Below are 22,094 nucleotides of genomic sequence, written 5' to 3'. Positions count from 1 at the left end.
GCCCATGGACCAATCAGCATGCACTTCCTCCCTTTTGAGCCCATAAAAACCCCAAACCTAGCCAGACTCAGAGCCTCCTAGGGACTACCTGCCTGAAGACAGGAGCTATCCACTTTGTGTGTGTTTTTTTTTTTTTTTTTTTTTTGAGACGGAGTCTGGCTCTGTCGCCCGGGCTGGAGTGCAGTGGCCGGATCTCAGCTCACTGCAAGCTCCGCCCCCCGGGTTTACGCCATTCTCCTGCCTCAGCCTCGCGAGTAGCTGGGACTACAGGCGCCCGCCGCCTCGCCCGGCTAGTTTTTTGTATTTTTTAGTAGAGACGGGGTTTCACCGTGTTCGCCAGGATGGTCTCGATCTCCTGACCTCGTGATCCGCCCGTCTCGGCCTCCCAAAGTGCTAGGATTACAGGCTTGAGCCACCGCGCCCGGCCGAGCTATCCACTTTGAGTGGCCTACACTCATCAGGCCTACCTGCCTTCGGATAGCAGCTACCCACTTCAAGTCTCCTCTACACTTGTTGGGATGACTTGACTGCAGATAGGAGCTACTCACTTCAGGTATCCTCTCTGCTGAGAGCTGTTCTGTTACTCAGTAAAGCTCCTCTCCACCTTGCTCACCCTTCAGTTGCCCATGTAACCTCATTCTTCCTAGACAGGGGTAGGAACTTGGGACTAAATGGCGGGAACTAAAGGAGCTGTAACACATCCCCAGCTGGCTCACTGAGCTACGGTTGTGACATGCCCCCGGACCGTGTGAATGAAAAGTGGTGATCCTTCTGAGGGCCCAGACCTCTGAGCTTTTGGGCACCACTGAGTTTTCCTCATCCGGACACTGGTGCCTGCAGCAGAACCCGCTTGTGGTATGTCTGGTCCAGCCACAGCCTCTCCCAGAGCCAGTGCTTGTGCCAGCACCTGGAGATGCCTGCCCTGCTGCTACAGCGGGGGTGCACGGTGGCCAAACCCTGCACTTGTTTGCTCACACACCCCTCTCTACTCCATGCCTGGCTCACCCTTGGCAGGCATAGGATTCGGGCCGGTATCATGATCTGAGGGCAGCCTGCTGGGCCTAGTAGGTGGAATGAGCCCAGCGGGCATGAGCAAAACTCAAGCAGAGGCTTCGCTGGCCGCAGAGGTTTCTGGATGGCAAAGTGACACCCATAGGCTCCTGTGACACTGTTTTATTAAATTTCAATTTCTTTTTCTTTTTTTTTTTTTGAGACGGAGTCTCTCTCTGTCGCCCAGGCTGGAGTGCAGTAGCACAGTCTCGGCTCACTGCAATCTCTGCCTCTCAGGTTCAGGCGATTCTCCTACCTCAGCCTCCTGAGTAGCTGAGGTTACAGGTATGCACCACCACACCTGGCTACTTTTTTTTTTTGGAACAGAGTTTTGCACTTGTTGCCCAGCCTGGAGTGCAATGGTGTAATCTCAGCTAGCTGTAACCTCCACTTCCCAGGTTCAAGTGATTCTTTTGCCTCAGTCTCCTGAGTAGCTGGGATTACAGGTGTGCATCAACATGTCCAGCTAATTTTTTGTGTTTTTAGTAGAGACAGGGTTTCACCATGTTGGCCATGCTGGTCTCAAACTCCTGACCTCAGGTGATTCACACGCCTCGGCCTCCCAAAGTGCTGGGATTACAGGCATGAGCCACCATGCTCGGCCAAATTTCAATTTCTAATTGTATATTGCTAGTGTAAATAAATGGTTTTTGGTTTGTTTTATTTTATTTTATTTTTTTATTTTTATTTATTTATTTTTTTTTGAGATGGAGTGTCGCTCTGTGGCCCAGGCTGGAGTGCAGTGGAGTGATCTTGGCTCACTGCAACCTCTGCCTCCCGGGTTCAAGCGATTCTCCTGCGTCAGCCTCCCAAGTAGATGGGACTACAGGCACGTGCCACCACGCCCGGCTAATTTTTGTATTTTTGATAGAGAGAGAGTTGCATGACATTGGCCAGTCTGGTCCTGAACTTCTGGACTCAAGTGACCTGCCAGCCTTGGCCTCCCAAAGTGCTGGGTTTACAGGTGTGAGACGCTGCTCCTGGCCTCTTTGGTAAATTCTTTGGAAGTTTTTACATGGACAAACTTTTTTTTTTTTTTTTTTTTTTTGAGATGGAGTCTCGCTCTGTCGCCCAGGCTGGAGTGCAGTGGCGCGATCTCGGCTCACTGCAAGCTCCGCCTCCTGGGTTTACGCCATTCTCCTGCCTCAGCCTCCTGAGTAGCTGGGACTACAGGCGCCCGCCACCGCGCCCGGCTAATTTTTTGTATTTTTAGTAGAGACGGGGTTTCACCGTGGTCTCGATCTCCTGACCTTGTGATCCGCCCGCCTCGGCCTCCCAAAGTGCTGGGATTACAGGCGTGAGCCACCGCGCCCGGCCCATGGACAAACTTTTTGTCGTAAATAGAAACCATGTTGCTTCTTTCTTTCCAATCCATTTTCTTGTATTTCTTTTTTTGACCTTATTGAATTGGTTAGGACATTTATCCAATGTTGAGTACAAATGATTAGAACAGAACCTTTAGAGCGCTTAAAACTTTCACCATTAAGTATGATGCTAGCTGTAAATGTTTTGTAAATGGTCTTTATCAGGTTGAGGAAATTACACTCTAGTCCTCGTTTATTATCGAGCTTCTTTTAGAAATCATGAATGAATGTTGAATTTTGTCAACTACTTTTTCTGTGTATACTGAGGCAATAAATTGTTCTTCTTTAATCCGTAGACCTAGTGAGTTACATTTAGAAATTATCAAATTTTGAATCAGCCTTGCATACCACGGTAAATCCCACTTGTTCACGATACTATTTTTTTTTTTTTTTTTGAGACAGAGTCTCGCTCTGCTGCCCAGGCTGGAGTGCAGTGGCGTGATCTTGGCTCACTGCAAGCTCTGCCTCCCGGGTTTTTACGCCATTCTCCTGCCTCAGCCTCCCGAGTAGCTGGGACTACAGGCGCCCGCCACCTCGCCCGGCTAGTTTTTTTGTATTTTTTAGTAGAGACGGGGTTTCACCGTGTCAGCCAGGATGGTCTCGATCTCCTGACCTCGTGATCTGCCCGTCTTGGCCTCCCAAAGTGCTGGGATTACAGGCTTGAGCCACCGCGCCCGGCCCACGATACTATTTTTTAAGGATATTGTTTGTTTCTATTTTCTGTTTTATTTTATTGGTCACCTATCTGTCCCAGAATTTTTGAAAATCTTATGAAGCATTTTTTGTGACTGTTTTCATGAGGTGAGGGATATTGGTTTGTAATTTTCTTCTTTTACATCTGTCTGATTTTAATATCAGGGTAATGCTGACATCAAATAATGAATTAGGAATTGCTCCTTTCTCTTCAACTTTTTGGAAAAGTTTGTGAGCAATTAGTATTATTTCTTTTTTTGTTTTGTTTTACTTTTTTGAGATGGAGCCTCACTCTGTCACCCAGGCTGGAGTGCAATGGTGTGGTCTCAGCTCACTGCAACCTCTGCCTCCCAGGTTTGAGCAATTCTCCTGCCTCAGCCTACCGAGTAGCTGGGACTGCAGGTGCATGCCAACACACCCGGCTAATTTTTGTATTTTTAGTAGAGACGGGGTTTCACGATGTTGACCAGGCTGGTCTTGAATTCCTGACCTCGTGATACGCCCGCCTCGGCCTCCCAAAGTGCTGCAATTACAGGTGTGAGCCACCACTGCCCAGCCTAGTATTCTTTCTTTCTTTCTTTTTTTTCTTTTTTTCTTTTTTTTAGACAGAGTCTTGCTCTGTCACCCAGGAGGCTGGAGTGCAGTGGCACGATCTCGGCTCACAGTAACCTCCGCCTCCCAGGTTCAAGCAATTCTCTGCCTCAGCCTCCCACATACCTGGGATTACAGGCACCCACCACTATACCTGGCTAATTTTTCGTATTTTTAGTAGAGACGGGGTTTCACCATCTTGGGCAGGTTGGTCTCCAACTCCTGACCTCAAGTGATTTGCCCGCCTTGGCCTCCCAAAGTGCTAGGATTACACAAGTGTGAACTACCGTGCCTGGCCTCGTATTATCTAGTATTATTTCTTTCTTTCTTTTTTTTTTTTGGAGACGGAGTCTCACACTGTCACCCGGGCTGGCATGCAGTGGCACAGTCTTGGCTCACTGCAACCTCTGCCTCCTAGGTTCAAGCAATTCTCCTGCATCAGCCTCCCGAGTAGCTGGCATTACAGGTGCGTGCCACCATGCCCAGCTAATTTTTTGTATTTTTAGTAGAAACGGGGTTTCACTATGTTGCCCAGGCTTGTCTCGAACGCCTGACCTCATGATCTACTTGCTTCAGCCTCCCAAAGTGCTGGGATTATGGGCTTGAGCCACCGCACCCAGCATATTTATTTTTTAACTACCATACTATGCATTAGTTATGATGTTATTCTTTATCACTCAGCTTGGCCAACTTTGTCTCCTGTCTCCTGTGTTCTTAAGTTAGATTTGTTACAACTGCATCACCTCTCTTTCTGATTCCAATATTTCCATCACTTAACATTTGATTACTCCTCTTTAAATTAAAAAAAAATTAATTAGGCCAGGTGTGATGGCTCACTCCTGTAATCCCAACGCTTTGGGAGGCCAAGGCAGGCAGATCACTTGAGGTCAGGAGTTTGAGACCAGCCTGACCAACATGGTAAAACACCGTCTCTACTAAAAATACAAAATTAACTGGGTGTGGTGGCGCATGCCTGTAATCCCAGCTACTTGGGAGGCTGTGGCAGGATAATCGCTTGAACCTGGGAGGTTGATGTTGCAGTGAGCCAAGATCATGCCATTGTGCTCCAACCTGGGCAACAAGAGCGAAACTCCATCTCAGAAAAAAAAAAAAAAAAAAAATTGTGGTAAAATATACATAAAATTTACTGCCTTAATTATTTTTAAGTATATAGTACAATAGTTTTAAGTGTGAATATGTATTGCTATACATTATTTTGCAACCAAAGTCAGAAGTATTTCACCTTTGAAAACTGAAGTTCTGTATCCATTAAACAACAGCATCCATTTCCCTTTCTCCTTATCCCCTGAAAACCACAACTGTACTTAGTTTCTATGAATTCAGCTATTCTAGATGCCTCATTTAAGTGGAATCATAAAGTATTTGTCTTTTTATGACTGGCTTATTCACTTAGCATAGTATGTTCAAGGCTCATCCATATTGTAGTGCATGTCAAAATATCCTTCAATTTTAAGGCTGAACAACATTCTATTATGTATATTTTAAAATTAAATTAAGTCGGCCAGGCACAGTGGTTCACGCCTGTAGTCCCAGCACTTTGGGAGGCAGAGGCAGGTGGATCATGAGGTCAGGAGTTCCAGACCAGCCTGGCCAAGATAGTGAAACCCTGTCTGTACCGAAAAATGCAAAAATTAGCTGGGCGTGGTGGTGGGCACCTGTAATCCCAGCTACTCGGGAGGCTAAGGCAGGAGAATCACTTGAACCCAGAAGGCGGAGTTTGCAGTGAGCTGGGATCATGCCACTGCACTCTAGGCTGGGTAAAAGACTAAGACTCTGCCTCAAAAAAAAAAAAAAAAAAATTAAATTACATTAAATTTTTTGAGACAAAGTCTCCCTCTGTTGCTCAGGCTGGAGTGCTATGGCACAATCTTGGCTCACTGTAACCTACATCTCCCGGGTTCAAGCGATTCTCCTGCCTCAGCCTCCCAAGTAGCTGGGATTACGGGCACCCGCCTCCATGCCCGATTAATTTTTGTGTTTTTTAGTGCAACACGAGGTTTCATCATGTTGGCCAGGGTGGCCTCAAACTGCTGACCTCAAGTGACCCGCCCACCTCAGCCTCCCAAAGTGCTGGGATTACAGGCATGAGCCACTGTGCCCAGCCTCCATTGTGTATATATATAATTATACACCACATTTTGTTTATCCATTTATCTGTTAATGGACACTTGGGTTACTTCTACCTCTTGATTATTGTGAATAATGACATTATGAGCATGAGTGTACAGATATTTCTTAGGGATCCTGCTTATAATTCTTTTGGATGTATACACAGAGAACAATTGCTAGATCATATGGTGATTCTATTTTTAATATCTGGAGGAATTGTCATCCTTTTCTCCACAGCAGGTGCACAATATTACATTCCCACCAGCAGTGCACAGGCCTCCAATTTTGCACAGCCTCACCCACACTTGTTATTTTCTGTTTTTTTCATAGTAGCCATCTTAACGGGTATGAACTAGTATATTATTGTGATTTTGATTTATGTTTTCCTAATGACTAGTTATGTTGAACACATTTTCATATATTTTTGGGCCATTTATATATCTTTTTTGGATCCTTTGCCCATTTTAAAATTGGTTTATTTGGGTTTTTGTTTTTGTTTTTTTGGGGGTATGGAGTGTCTCTCTGTCGCCTAGGCTGAAGTGCACTGGCATAATCTCAGCTCACTGCAACCTCTACCTCCCAGGCTCAAGTGATTCCTGTGCCTCAGCCGCCCGAGTAGCTGGGATTACAGGAGTGTGCCACCATGCCTGGCTGATTTTTGCATTCTTAGTAGGGACAGGGTTTCACCATGTTGGCCAGGCTGGTCTCAAACTCCTGACTTCAACTGATCTGCCCACCTCGGCCTCCCAAAGTCCTGGGATTACAGGGGTGAGCCACCAGTGTGCAGCCTATTTGGGTTTTGTGGTTTTTTTTGACATTGATTTTGTACACATTATTTATATGTTGTGGATATTAACCCTTACTGGATATACAATTTGCAAATATTTTCTCCCATTTCCCAGGTTGACTTTTCAATCTGTTGATTTTGTCCTTTGACAAACAAATGTTTTTAACTTTGTTACAGTTCATTTATCTTTTTTTTTTTTTTTTGAGATGGAGTCTCGCTCTGTTGCCCAGGCTGGCGTGCAGTGGCGGGATCTCAGCTCACTGCAACCTCTGCCTCCCAAGTTCAAGTAATTCTCTTGTCTCAGCCTCCCGAGTAGCTGGGTCTATAGGCACCTGCCACCATGCCTGGCTAAATTTTTTTGTATTTTTACTAGAGACAGGGTTTCACCATGTTAGCCAGGATGGTCTCGATCTCCTGACCTTGTGATCCGCCTGCCTCGGCTTCCCAAAGTGCTGGGATTACAGGCGTGAGCCACTGTGCCCAGCCCATTTATCTATTTTTACTTTTATTGCATGTGATTTTGTGTCATGTCCAAGAAATCATTGCCAAATCCAATGCCATGAAGCCTTTCTCCTATGTTTTCTTCTAAGTGTTTTATAAGTATTAGGTCTTTAATCTATTTTGAGTTAAATTTTTTTTTATTATACTTTAAGTTCTAGGGTACATGTGCACAATGTGCAGGTTTGTTACATATGCATACTTGTGCCATGTTGGTGTGCTGCACCCATCAACTTATCAGCACCAATCAACTCATCATTTACATCAGGTGTAACTCCCAATGCCATCCCTCTCCCCTCCCCCTTCCCCATAATGAGCCCCAGTGTGTGATTTCCCCCTTCCAGAGTCCAAGTGATCTCATTGTTCAATTCCCACCTATGAGTGAGAACATGCAGTGTTGGGTTTTCTGTTCTTGTGATAGTTTGCTGAGAATGATGGTTTCCAGCTGCATCCATGTCCCTACAAAGGACATGAACTCATCGTTTTTTATGGCTGCATAGTATTCCATGGTGTATATATGCCACATTTTCTTAATCCAGTCTGTCACTGATGACATTTGGGTTGATTCTAACACTTTGCTATTGTGAATAGTGACACAATAAACATACATGTGCATGTGTCTTTATAGCAGCATGATTTATAATCCTTTGGGTATACACCCAGTAATGGGATGGCTGGGTCATATGGTATTTCTAGTTCTAGATCCTTGAGGAATCGCCATACTGTTTTCCACAATGGTTGAACCAGTTTACAATCCCACCAACGGTGTAAAAGTGTTCCTATTTCTCCACATCCTCTCCAGCACCTGTTGTTTCCTGACTTTTTAATGATTGCCATTCTAACTGGTGTGAGATGGTATCTCATTGTGGTTTTGATTTGCATTTCTCTGATGGCCAGTGATGACGAGCATTTTTTCATGTGTCTGTGGGCTGTATGCATGTCTTCTTTTGAGAAATGTCTGTTCATATCCTTTGCCCACTTTTTGATGGGGCTGTTTGTTTTTTTCTTGTAAATTTGTTTGAGTTCTTTGTAGGTTCTGGATATTAGCCCTTTGTCAGATGAGTAGATTGCAAAAATTTTCTCCCATTCTGTAGGTTGCCTGTTCACTCTGATGGTAGTTTCTTTTGCTGTGCAGAAGCTCTTTAGTTTAATTAGATCCCATTTGTCAATTTTGGCTTTTGTTGCCATTGCTTTTGGTGTTTTAGACATGAAGTCCTTGCCCATGCCTATGTCCTGAATGGTATTACCTGGGTTTTCTTCTAGGGTTTTTATGGTTTTAGGTCTAACATTTAAGTCTCTAATCCATCTTGAATTAATTTTCGTATAAGGAGTAAGGAAAGGATCCAGTTTCAGCTTTCTACTTATGGCTAGCCAATTTTCCCAGCACCATTTATTAAATAGGGAATCCTTTCCCCATTTCTTGTTTTTGTCAGGTTTGTCAAAGATCAGATGGCTGTAGATGTGTGGTATTATTTCTGAGGACTCTGTTCTGTTCCATTGATCTATATCTCTGTTTTGGTACCAGTACCATGCTATTTTGGTTACTGTAGCCTTGTAGTATAGTTTGAAGTCAGGTAGCATGGTGCCTCCAGCTTTGTTCTTTTGGCTTAGGATTGTCTTGGCAATGCAGGGTCTTTTTTGATTCCATATGAACTTTAAAGCAGTTTTTTCCAATTCTGTGAAGGAAGTCATTGGTAGCTTGATGGGAATGGCATTGAATCTATAAATTACCTTGGGCAGTATGGCCATTTTCACAATATCGATTCTTCCCATCCATGAGCATGGTATGTTCTTCCATTTGTTTGTGTCCTCGTGTCCTCTTTTATTTCACTGAGCAGTGGTTTGTAGTTCTCCTTGAAGATGTCCTTTACATCTTTTGTAAGTTGGATTGCTAGGTATTTTATTCTCTTTGAAGCAATTGTGAATGGAAGTTCATTCATGATTTGGCTCTCTGTTTGTCTGTTACTGGTGTATAAGAATGCTTGTGATTTTTGCACATTAATTTTGTATCCTGAGACTTTGCTGAAGTTGCTTATCAGCTTAAGGAGATTTTGGGCTGAGATGATGGGATTTTCTAAATATACAATCATGTCATCTGCAAACAGGGACAATTTGACTTCTTCTTTTCCTAACTGAATACCCTTTATTTCTTTCTCTTGCCTGATTGCCCTAGCCAGAACTTCCAACACTATGTTGAATAGAAGTGGTGAGAGAGGGCATCCCTGTCTTGTGCCGGTTTTCAAAGGGAATGCTTCCAGTTTTTGCCCATTCAGGATGATATTGGCTGTGGGTTTGTCATAAATAGCTCTTATTATTTTGAGATACGTTCCATCAATACCGAATTTATTGAGAGTTTTTAGCATGAAGTGCTGTTGAATTTTGTCAAAGGCCATTTCTGCATCTATTGAGATAATCATGTGGTTTTTGTCTTTGGTTTTGTTTATATGCTGGATTACGTTTATTGATTTTTGTATGTTGAACCAGCCTTGCATCCCAGGGATGAGGCCCACTTGATCATGGTGGATAAGCTTTTTGATGTGCTGCTGGATTCGGTTTGCTAGTATTTTACTGAGGATTTCTGCATCAATGTTCATCAGGGATATTGGTCTAAAATTATCTTTTTTTGTTGTGTTTCTGCCAGGCTTTGGTATCAGGATGATGTTGGCCTCATAAAATGAGTTAGGGAGGATTCCCTCTTTTTCTATTGATTGGAATAGTTTCAGAAGGAATGGTCCCAGCTCCTCCTTGTACCTCTGGTAGAATTCGGCTGTGAATCCGTCTGGTCCTGGACTTTTTTTGGTTGGTAGGCTATTAATGATTGCCTCAATTTCAGAGCCTGCTATTGGTCTATTCAGGGATTCAACTTCTTCCTGGTTTAGTCTTGGGAGAGTGTAAGTGTCCAGGAAATTATCCATTTCTTCTAGGTTTTCTAGTTTATTTGTGTAGAAGTGTTTATAGTATTCTCTGATGGTAGTTTGTATTTCTGTGGGGTCGGTGGTGATATCCCCTTTATCATTTTTTATTGCATCTATTTGATTCTTCTCTCTTTTCTTCTTTATTAGTCTTGCTAGCAGTCTATCAACTTTGTTGATCTTTTCAAAAAACTAGCTCCTGGATTCATTGATTTTTTGGAGGGTTTTTTGTGTCTCTATCTCCTTCAGTTCTGCTCTGATCTTAGTTATTTCTTGCTTTCTGCTAGCTTTTGAATGTGTTTGCTCTTGCTTCTCTAGTTCTTTTAATTGTGATGTTAGGGTGTCAATTTTAGATCTTTCCAGCTTTCTCTTGTGGGCATTTAGTGCTATAAATTTCCCTCTACACACTGCTTTAAATGTGTCCCAGAGATTCTGGTATGTTGTATCTTTGTTCTCATTGGTTTCAAAGAACATCTTTATTTCTGTCTTCATTTCGTTATGTACTCAGTAGTCATTCAGGAGCAGGTTGTTCAGTTTCCATGTAGTTAAGTGGTTTTGATTGAGTTTCTTAGTCCTGAGTTCTAGTTTGATTGCACTGTGGTCTGAGAGACAGCTTGTTATAATTTCTGTTCTTTTACATTTGCTGAGGAGTGCTTTACTTCCAACTGTGTGGTCAATTTTGGAATAAGTGCGATGTGGTGCTGAGAAGAATGTATATTCTGTTGATTTGGGGTGGAGAGTTCTGTAGATGTCTATTAGGACCCCTTGGTGCAGAGTTGAGTTCAATTCCTGGATATCCTTGTTAACTTTCTGTCTCGTTGAGCTGTCTAATGTTGACAGTGGGGTGTTGAAGTCTCCCATTATTATTGTATGGGAGTCTAAGTCTCTTTGTAAGTCTCTAAGGACTTGGTTTATGAATCTGGGTGCTCCTGTATTGGGTGCATATATATTTAGGATAGTTAGCTATTCCTGTTGAATTGATCCCTTTACCATTATGTAATGGCCTTCCTTGTCTCCTTTGATCTTTGATGGTTTAAAGTCGGTTTTATCAGAGACTAGGATTGCAACCCCTGCTTTTTTTTGTTCTCCATTTGCTTGGTAGATCTTCCTCCATCCCTTTATTTTGAGCCTATGTGTGTCTCTGCATGTGAGATGGGTCTCCTGAATACAGCAAACTGATGAGTCTTCAACTAACGAGCAAAATAACCAGCTGATATCACCATGACAGGATCAAGTTCATACATAACAATATTAACCTTAAATGTAAATGGACTAAATGGTCCAATTAAAAGACACAGACTGGCAAATTAGAGTTAAATTTTTTATATGATATAAGGTAAGGATCCAACTTCATTCTTTCATATGTAGATATTCAGTTTTCCCACCAACATTTGTGTGTGTGTGTGTTTTTTTTAGAAGACTGTCCTTTCCTCATTGGGTGGCCTTAGCAACCTTGTGGAAAATAATTTGACCTTATGCTATGAATACACTATACTATACACATACTGTTAACTTGGTGTTTATTTATGCGCTCTCTATTCTATTCTATTAGGTTATAAGTCTGTCTTTATGCCTGTACCACATTATTTTGATTAATGTAGCTTTGGAATAAGTTTGAAATCAGAAAATGTGGGATCTCCAACTTCATTTTTCTTTTTCAAGATTGTTTCAGCCATTCAGGGTCCCTTGAGATTCCATGTAAATTTTAGGATGAATTTTTGTATTGCTGCAAAAACAAAACAAAACAAAACAAAAGCCATTGGGATTTTGATAGAGGTTGTATTAATATGTAGATTGGTTTGGGTAGTATTGACATCTTAACAGCATTAAATATTCCAATCCATAAACATGGGATATCTTTCAATTTACTTGTGTTTAATTTCTCTCAGTAACATTTTGTAGTGAAAACAACAAGTATACAAGTCTTTTACCTCCTTGGATAAGTTTATTTCTAAATTTATTATTATTATTATTTTAAATTTTTATTTATTTATTTATTTTTGAGATGGAGTCTTGCTCTGCTGCCCTGGCTGGAGTGCGGTGGTGCGATCGTAGCTCACTGCAAGCTCCGCCTCCTGGGTGCAAGCATTTCTGCCTCAGCCTCCTGAGTAGCTGGGATTACAGGTGCCTGCCACCGTGCTGGCTAATTTTTGTATTTTTAGTAAAGACGGGGTTTCACCATGTTGGCCAGGCTGGTCCCGAACTTCTGACCTCAAGTGATCCACCTGTCTTGGCCTCTCAGTATTATTATTTTTGTGACAGAGTCTCTCTCTGTTACGCAGGCTGGAGTGCAGTGGCGCAATCTCAGCTCACTGCAACCTCTGCCTCCCAGGTTCAAGTGATTCTCCCACCTCAGCCTCCCAAGTAGCTGGGACTACAAGCACCCACCATCATACCTGAATAATTTTTGTATTTTTGTAGAGACAGGGTTTCACCATGTTGGCCAGACTGGTCTTAAACTCCCAACCTCAGGTGATCCACCTGTCTCGGCCTTCCAAAGTGCTGGGATTACAGGTGTGAGCTGCAATTTCTAAATACATTATTATTTTTGATGCTATTATAAATGGCATTGTTTTCTTAATTTCTTTTTCATATTGCTCAGTGTTAGTGTAGTTAGCAATGTGACTGATCTGTATTTTTTACCCTGCAACTTTGCTGAATTTATTGTTCTAGTAGTGTGTTTGTGTGTGTGTGTGTGTGCGTGCGCGTGCATATGAGCACAGGGGGGTAAGCCTTAGGGCTTTCTACGTATATAGAGCTTTCTACATATGTAGGGTTTCTACAATTTAAGATCATGTTATCTGTGAACAGAGATAATTTTACTTTTTCCTTTCTAAATTGTGTGCCTTTTATTTCTTTTTCTTGCCTAATTGTGGTGTCTAGGACTTCCAGTACTAGGTTAGATAGATGGTGAAAGTGGGCCTCCTTGCCTTGTTCCTAATCTTGGAGAAAAACTTGCAGTCTTTCACTATTGAGTATATTATAATCTGTGGGCTTTTTGTATATGGCCTTTATTATGTTGAAGAAGTTTTCTTCTATTTCTAGTTTCTTTAGTGTGTGTTTTTTGTTCTTGTTAAGACAAGGGCTCACTCTGTCACCAAGGCTGGAGTGCAGTGGCACAATCATGGCTCACTGCAGCCTTGACTTCCCAGGTTCAAGCAATCCTCACACCTCAGCCTCCTGACTAGCTGTAACTATAAGCACACGCCACCATACCTGGCTGATATTTTTTATTTTTTGTGGAGCCAGGGTTTCACCATGTTGCTCAGGCTGGTCTCGAACTCCTGGACTAAAGCGAAACTTCTGCCTTGGCCTCTCAAAGTGCTGGGGTTACAGGCATGAGCTACTGTGCCCAGCCTCTTTTGTATTTTTTTCTTTTTTTATCATGAAAGGGTGTTAAATTTTGTCAAATGCTTTTTCTAAATCAATTGTGATGATCATATGTGTTTTTTTTTCTGTCATTCTGTTAATTTGGCACATTGCATTGATTGATTTACGTATATTTAACCATCCTTGCATTCTAGAAATAAATCTCACTTGATCATGGTGTATAATCCTTTTAATGTGCTGTTGAATTCTGTTTGCTAGTATTTTGGTAAGGTTTTCTGTATCAATATTCATCGGGTATGTTTGTATTTAGTTTTCTTATTTTGTAGTGCCTTTGTCTGTCTTCAGTATACATTGATCTCAAAGGGTGAGTTGGGAAGTATTTTTTCCTCTTCATTTTTCTGGGAGAATTTATGAGGAGTTGGTAGTATTTTTTCCTTGATCACTGTGCTATGTGTTAGCTTGTAATGTTATTCTTCATCATTTGGCTTAGCAAACTTTGCCTTGGCTCTCCTGTGTTCCTGACTTAAATTATTATTGGCTGTAACAGCAGATACACCTAACATCAGAATACTCATTTTGCATGATGATTTGGTTGGCAAAATCCAAATCTTACTCTTTTTTTTGGTTTTAAATTTTAATCAAAGCTCGTATATAAGATTACTTTATTCCTGCATCTTCTCAATTGTTTCTTCCTTGTATTTGCTCTTTTCCTTTCCTAGTTGGTGAGATTTAGCTTTTTGTTCAAGGATCATTTTGCTGTCTTTGTCCAGTTTTAGCCTAGTGAGAACTACCTTGCTTTGGCGAGTGCCCACATGGACGGTTGTGCCATTAGCCTTTTCCCGCTGCACCCGTTCAGTGCAGATAACATATTTCTTCCTGTAAACCTGGACTACTTTGCCCATTTGCTGACCTTTATAGTGTCCTCATACAACCTGAACTTCATCATCCTTTCGGATGGGCATGGATCGCACATTGTACTTCTCTCTCAGCTCTTTGGAAAGAGGGGAAGACATAATCTTCCTGCGAATGTGGGAAGGTGCATTGAAATGCCTTTTGTGATTCTTGCTTCGGTCGGAAGTCACAAAGGGATTGAACTTCATTTCGGCCACCCTGGCTTCAATGATGGCCACAAAAGGAAAGAGAACTACACGCTCATCTTACTCTTATTATAAGGAGTGTAGAGAGAGTTCAGTTTGTCTGAAGCCAAAATGAAAGAATAATAAAGTTGGAAGGGCTGAACCAGTGTCTTAACTGTCAGATTTACTATGGCTTTAAAAAATATTTTTAACATTTTTTTATTGCTGTAAAATGATATTCATAAACTACCTATACTTTAAAAATTAATATGTGTGAGAATAAGTAAAAGGAAAACAATTTATAATAACATGCATTTCAGTGTGTAAATCCTAGGTCAAACTTCACTAGAAGTAGACAGAGGCTTGCATCTATATGTAAAATTAAAATAAATATGAAAGATACAAATGGAGGCTGATACAAATTCAGCTTTATTGTACTGGCACTAAATATTCTTATTGGCTGGGCGCAGTGGCTCAAGCCTGTAATCCCAGCACTTTGGGAGGCCAAGACGGGCGGATCACGAGGTCAGAAGATCGAGACCATCCTGGCTAACACGGTGAAACCCCGTCTCTACTAAAAAATACAAAAACTAGCCGGGCGAGGTGGCGGGCGAGTCCCAGCTACTCGGGAGGCTGAGGCAGGAAAATGGCGTAAACCCAGGAGGCGGAGCTTGCAGTGAGCTGAGATCCAGCCACTGCACTCCAGCCTGGGCGACAGAGCGAGACTCCGTCTCAAAAAAAAAAAAAAAAAAAAAAAAAATTCTTATCACTAGTGCATTGCTGTTGGTACTGTGGTGTTCCAGAATGGTGAAAATTTCTTGGAGAAATTTTAAATAACATTTTTTTATTGATTTACATAATATTTGTATTTGTGGAAATTGCAGTGTATCATTAAATTGGGCAAAAAACACTTTGTGTTAATTTTTTTTTTTTTTTTTTGAGATGGAGTTTCACTCTTGTTGCCCAGGCTGGAGTGCAGTAGTGCGGCGATCTTGGCTCACTGCAACCTTCACCTCCTGAGTTCAAGACATTCTCCTGCCTCAGCTTCCCGAGTAGCTGGAATTACAGGCATCCTCCACCATGCCCAGCTCATTTATTGTATTTTTAGGACAGATGGGGTTTCACCATGTTGGCCAGGCTGGTCTTGAACTCCTGACCACAAGTGATCCACCCACCTCAGCCTCCCAGAGTGCTGGGATTACAGGCGTGAGCCACCATGACCCGTCAAAAAAAATTTTTTTTTCAGAGGCAGGATCTCACTTTGTCACCCAGGCTGGTTTTGAATGCATGGCCTCCAGAGATCCTCCCACTTTGGTCTCCCAAAGCACTCGGATTACAGGTGTGAGACACTGATCTTGGTCTGTGTTTAGATTTGGAGTTTGGTTTTAGGCTTGGATAATTATAAATAGATTTTTTTTTCCTACATGAATGTCCTGTGAGATATTCACAAGACACACAGGATTTGAGACAGTTCTTCATTGTGTGATACTGTCCGTTGCACTGTAGGATGGGCTAGCATTCCTTAGTACCCTCTACTAAATGCCAGTAGTCCACCCTCACAATTATTATGACAACCAAAAATGACTTCACAAATTTCCAAATGCCGTATATGAGGTGGTAATTACATCCATAAAAAATTTCTAGGATAGAGTGAGGAAGAAAAGAGATTTGCTGATAAAATTCTTTTTCTTCCCCATATACTCAATGTACTAAGCTAATAAGTGATAAGATTCTTGAGCAAAGGAGATAATGAAAGAAAAGTATGTTTGAGGCATATTCTGATAACTGTTTTCCAGGTAAGAAAGGAAAAAAGAAGCAACTTGCATTTTTTTCTGTTTTCTTTTATTTTCTTTCTTTTCTTTTCTTTTTCTTTTTTTTTTTAGCAGTTACAGTTTATAAAGCATTTTCACAAATTTTATATACTTCACATCAACTGTGTATTTAGTATCTCCATCATTTTACAGAGGTTGCAGAGGGAGCTCAGAAATGCTGTGATTTATTAAAAGTCATTTTAATGAAAGACCTAGAGTTAAGATCCAGATATGGCTTCAAACCCAATGTTCTTTCCATTATATTATAGCATTGCTAGGATGATGAGGGCAGAAAAAGGAATTTTTTTTAAGAGGGAAAATTTGAGACTCACAATAAAGCTAGAATTAGCAAGACTTTAATTGGATAGCTTTAAATTAACTGTCACTGACATTCTGAGAAGAAAGGTGACCAAAGCTTCTTTTCAAACTGAGCATTAATACATACCCCCTTCTTATTCTTACAGGACATTGATATGCAGCTGAGTGAAATAATGAACAATGTGCATCGGATAATGACTCGCTATACTCTTGTTTTTACCTCGTCCTCTGAAAGGAATGTCTCCCTTACAGAACAAAAGAAAAAACAGAGAACCAATTTACTTGAGAAAATGGCTACTTATGCTAAGACTCTTGAAATTAGAGAAAAGACTCTTGCCAACATTCTGATCTGGTTGGAAGAATGGAGTAAGTTTACAGAAGCGGTTCGGAGTAAAACCATAAAGTTAATGAAAAAGATAGAGAAGAGAATGTATAAGTAAATTTTGAAGGATTAATCAGACTAAAGAAGAAAAGACTAAGGAGGTTATTCAGAGAATGGTTATCCTCTATTCCAGTAGGAATAAAATAGGAAAAATATAGACTTGTTCACTAAGCACCAGCTATGCTGGCCTCCTTTTTTTTTTAAAGCATGCCAGCAGTGTCTTTATGCATACTATTCCCTTATCTGGAGCATCTTCCACCAGATGGACACATGGCTCATTCCCTGCTTAAATTCCACTTTAAAATGAGATGTTCTCTGACCATCCCAAATCCCTACCACCTGGCACTTTTTCTTACACTTTACCTTTTTTTTTTTTTTCCCCCAAGACAGGGTCTCACTCTGTCACCCAGACTGGAGTGCAGTGGTGCGATTCCGGCTCACTGCAACTCCCGCCTCCCAGGCTCAAGCGATTCTTCTGCCTCAACCTCCTTAGTAGCTGGGACCAGAGGCATGCACCACCACACCCAGCTAATTTTTGTATTTTTAGTAGAGACAGGGTTTCACCATGTTGGCCAGGCTGGTCTTGAACTCCTACCTCAAACGATCCACCTGCCTTGGCCTCCCAAAGTGCTGGGATTACAGGCATGAACCACTGCGCCCAGCCTACATTTCTTTATTTTTGTCTATAGCATTAGTATCTATATAATTAACTTTTTCTCTGTCTCCTTTCACCAGAAGGTAAGCAGTATGAAGTCAGGGAACTTGTTTTACTTAATGTTGTATCTACAGCATCTAGAATAGCACACGTCAGAGTAGACACTGGTTGAATGAAACAATGAATAAACTGGTCAGATGTGGTGGCTAACGCCTGTAATCCTAGCACTTTGGGAGACTGAGACAGGTGGATTGCCTGAGCTCAGGAGTTCGAGACCAGCCTGGGTAACACGGTGAAACCTCGTCTCTACTAAAATACAAAAAATTAGCCAGGTGTGGCGGCATGTGCTTGTATTCCCAGCTACTATGGAGGTTGAGGCAGGAGAATTGTTTGAACCTGGGAGGTGGAGGTTGCAGTGAGCCGAGGTCGCGCCACTGTACTCCAGCCTGGGTGACAGAGTGAGACTCCATTTCCAAAAAAAAAAAAAAAAAAAAAAATGAATAAACTAAGAATACCAAACAAGGGAATTAATTTTATTTTGTTGCTAGAAATTTCATGCAACGAGGGTTATAAATACTGGATAATGGCCGGGTGCGGTGGCTCATGCTGGTAATCCCAGCACTTTGGGAGGCCGAGGCTGGCAGATCACCCCAGGTCAGGAGTTTGAGATCAGCCTGGCCAATATGGTGAAACCCCATCTCTACTAAAAATTCAAAAATTAGCTGGGCGTGGTGGCTCATGCCTCTGGTCCCAGCTACTAGGGAGATTGAGGCAGGAGAATCGCTTGAACCTGGGAGGTAGAGGTTGCACTGAGCTGAGATTGCGCCACTGCACTCCAACCTGGGTGAGAGTGAGACTCAGTCTTAAAAAAAAAAAAAAAAAAAAAAAAAAAAAAAAAAAAAACTGGATAACTTGCCAAATGAGTTAATTAGGGCTTAGATCTCCAATATTAAAACACATACACATAGGCCGGGTGTGGGGGCTCATGCCTATAATCCCAGCACTTTGGGAGGCTGAGGTGGGTGGATCACCTGAGGTCAGGAGTTCAAGACCAGCCTGGCCAACATGGTGAAACCCCGTCTTTACTAAAAATACAAAAATTAGCTGGGCATGGTGGCACATGCATGTAATCCCAGCTACTCGGGAGGCTGAGACAGGAGAATTGCTTGAACCCGGGAGGCGGAGGTTGCAGTAAGTTGAGATAGCGCCACTGCACTCCAGCCTGGACAGAGCAAGATTCTGTCTCAAAACAAAACACACACATACACACACACATAATTTTAGGTACCAAACCAGACATTTTTTAACCTGATTAATGTATTTATGTCTAAGACTTACTGTTTAGCCTTCTATTCCAAGTTTCTTCCTTTTTAATTTCTTCATAGAGAAAAGCCTCAGAATGGCAGTAAGTGTGAGATACCTATATTCCCCAATTTACTATATTGAGTAGTTACCCAATATTATAAGCCTATGTAGCTATAGATTTTTATTTTTCTGCATAAAAACAATTTTTTTTTTACTCTCTTCAAGATGCCGTTTTGTCTGAGATGACTCTAATGGATGTTGATGAACACTACCACTGGATAGCACGAATGGAGATGTTACCAGATACGTTAAAAGCTATTGAGAAAAATGTCAAGATACTAAGCAGATTTAGTACAGCTTTCCTTGATGAAAAGAAGAAACAAAAGAAAAAAATATGTAAGCATGCTTTATGATTTTGGAGTTGGAGTAGATGGAGTTGTTTTTTTTTGTTGTTTTTTTTTTTTTTCAGACAGTCTCGCTCTATCACTCAGGCTGGAGTGCAGTGGCCTGATCTCAGCTCAATGCAACCTCTGCCTCCAGGTTTCAAGCGATTCTCCTGCCTCCACCTCCAGAGTAGCTGGAACTACAGACATGTACTACCACGCCTGGCTAATTTTTGAATTCTTTTTTTTTTTTTTGAGACAGTCTTGCTCTGTCGCCCAGGCTGGGGTGCAGTGGCCGGATCTCAGCTCACTGCAAGCTCCGCCTCCCGGGTTTAGACCATTCTTCTGCCTCAGCCTCCTGAGTAGCTGGGACTACAGGCGCCCGCCACCTCGCCCGGCTAGTTTTTTGTATTTTTTAGTAGAGACGGGGTTTCACTGTGTTAGCCAGGATGGTCTCGATCTCCTGAGCTCGTGATCCGCCTGTCTCGGCCTCCCAAAGTGCTGGGATTACAGGCTTGAGCCACCGCGCCCGGCCTAATTTTTGAATTCTAATAGAGACAGGGTTTCACCATGTTGGCCAGGCTAGTGTCAGACTCCTGACCTCAAGTTATCCACCTGACTCAGCCTTCCAAAATGCTGGGATTACAGGCATGAGCCACTGCACCTGGCCAAAAAAACCCCAGCTTTATTAAGGCATAATTTGCATACATGTTAAGTATACAATTAAATGATTTTCCATGTATTTACAGAGTTATGCAGTTATCACCACAATCTAATTTTATTTTTATTTTAAATTTATTAATTTTAATTTTTTTTTTTTTTTTTTTTTGAGACAGGGTCTCACCCTGTCACCTAGGCTGGAGTGCAGTGGTGAGATCTTGGCTCACTGCAACCTCCACCTCTTGGGTTCAAGCGATTCTTGTACCTCAGCCCCTGGAGTAGCTGGGATTACAGGCACCTGCCACCATGCCTGGCTAGTTTTTTTGTATTTTTAGTAGAGACAGGGGTTTTACCATGTTGGCCAGACTGATTTCAAACTCCTGACCTCAAATAATCCACCAGCCTTGGCCTCCCAAAGTGCTGGGATTACAGGTGTGAGTCACCGCACCCGGCCAACAATCTAATTTTAGAACATTTCCATTATCCCAAAAAATCCCTCATACTAATTTATAGTCAATCCTTATACCCATCGGCAGCACCAGACAGTCACTAATGTATTTTCTTTTATACTACATTTGTTTTATCTGGATATTTCACACAAACAGAATCATATTATATGTAGTATTTTCTGTTTATTTTCTTTCAACTAGTATAATGTTTTCTAAATTCAGTCATGTTATAGGACATTTTGGTAATTTCTTTTCATTGTTAGTTTACACATGTTTGGATATACCACATTTTGTTTACCCATTCACTAGTTGATGTACATTTGAATTGTTTCCACTTTGGGGCTTTTATGAATAATGCCATTATTTACCTACTTATTTTGGGTAGATAGCTAGGAATTGAATTGCTAGGACATATGGTAAGTTTATGTTTAACTTTTAAAGAAACTCATAACTATTTACCAAAGTGACTGTACCATTTTACACTCTTATCAGCAATGTATGCAGGTTCCAATTTCTCCATTTCCTCAACAACACTTGTTATTGTCTGTCTTTTTTTTTTTTTTTTTTTGACGGAGTTTCACTCTTGTTGCCCAGGCTGGAGTGCAATGGCGCAATCTCAGCTCACTGCAACCTCCGCCTCCTGGGTTCAAGCGATTCTCCTGCCTCAGCCTCCTGAGTAGCTGGGATTACAAGCATGTGCCACCGTGCCCTGCTAATTTTGTATGTTTAGTGGAGATGGGGTTTCTCCATGTTGGTCAGGCTGGTCTCAAACTCCTGACCTCAGGCGATCCACCCACCTCTGCCTCCCAAAGTGCTGAGATTACAGGTACCTGGCCTCTGTCTGTCTGTTTTTTTATTATGGCCATCCTAGTACATGTGAAGTGGTATCTCACTGTGGTTTTAGTTTGCATTTTCCTAATGGCAAATGATGCTGAGCGTGTTTCACATACTTATTAAGACATTTCCATATATTTTTTGGTGAAATATCTATTCAAATACTTGCCCATTTTTAAAATTGAGTTTTAACATTTCTTTTTTTTTTTTTTTTTTTTTGATATGGAGTCTCACTCTGTCACCCAGGCTAGAGTGCAGTGGCATGATCTCAGCTCACTACAACCTCCACCTCCCGGCTTCAAGTGATTCTCCTGCCTCAGCCTCCCGAGAGCTGGGATTACAGGCGCATGCCACCACACCTGGCTGATTTTTGTATTTTTAGAAGAGATGGAGTTTCACCATCTTGGCCAGGCTGGTCTTGAACTCCTGACCTTGTGATCCACCCTCCTCGGCCTCCCAAAGTGCTGGGATTACAGGCATGAGCCACCGTGCCTGGTGGAGTTTTAACATTTCTTTGCAGCTTCTGGATATAGGGTTTGTTTTTTTTTCCTTTTGACAGGGTCTTGCCCTGTTGCCCAAGCTGGGGTGCATTGGTATAATAATAGTACACTGCCGCCTGGAGTTCCTGGGCTCAAGGGATCCTCCTGCCTCAGTCTCCTGAGTAGCTGGGACTACAGGTGTGTGCTACCACACCCAGCTAATTTTTAAAAACTTCTTGTAGAGACAGAGTCTCATCGTATTGTCCAGGCTAGTCTCAAACTCCTGAGCTCAAATGATCCTCCTGCCTCAGCCTCCCAAAGTTCTGGGATTATAGGCATGAGTCACCACGCCTGGCTGGATATAAGTCCTTTATCAGACAAGTGATT

The 22,094-nt window shown here is 41.9% G+C and overlaps 1 protein-coding gene and 1 pseudogene across 1 annotated transcript in view; one reads left to right on the top strand and one right to left on the bottom strand.

The window, feature by feature from the left end:
• The window catches only part of FAM186A (family with sequence similarity 186 member A), a 77,695-nt gene that overhangs the window by 21,899 nt on the left and 33,702 nt on the right, over positions 1-22,094 (top strand). Inside the window, exons 2-3 of the mRNA XM_050748707.1 lie at positions 16,707-16,926; positions 19,128-19,298. Of these exons, the coding sequence (XP_050604664.1) occupies positions 16,707-16,926; positions 19,128-19,298 (391 nt within the window). The remainder of the gene's footprint in view (positions 1-16,706; positions 16,927-19,127; positions 19,299-22,094) is intronic.
• On the bottom strand, positions 14,018-14,478 carry LOC126931025 (60S ribosomal protein L26-like; annotated as a pseudogene).

Source organism: Macaca thibetana, chromosome 11 (genome assembly GCF_024542745.1).
Source record: "Macaca thibetana thibetana isolate TM-01 chromosome 11, ASM2454274v1, whole genome shotgun sequence".
NCBI lineage: Eukaryota > Metazoa > Chordata > Mammalia > Primates > Cercopithecidae > Macaca > Macaca thibetana.
Note: the sequence above shows the minus strand (reverse complement) of the source record. Positions and strands in the feature narration are given on the sequence as shown.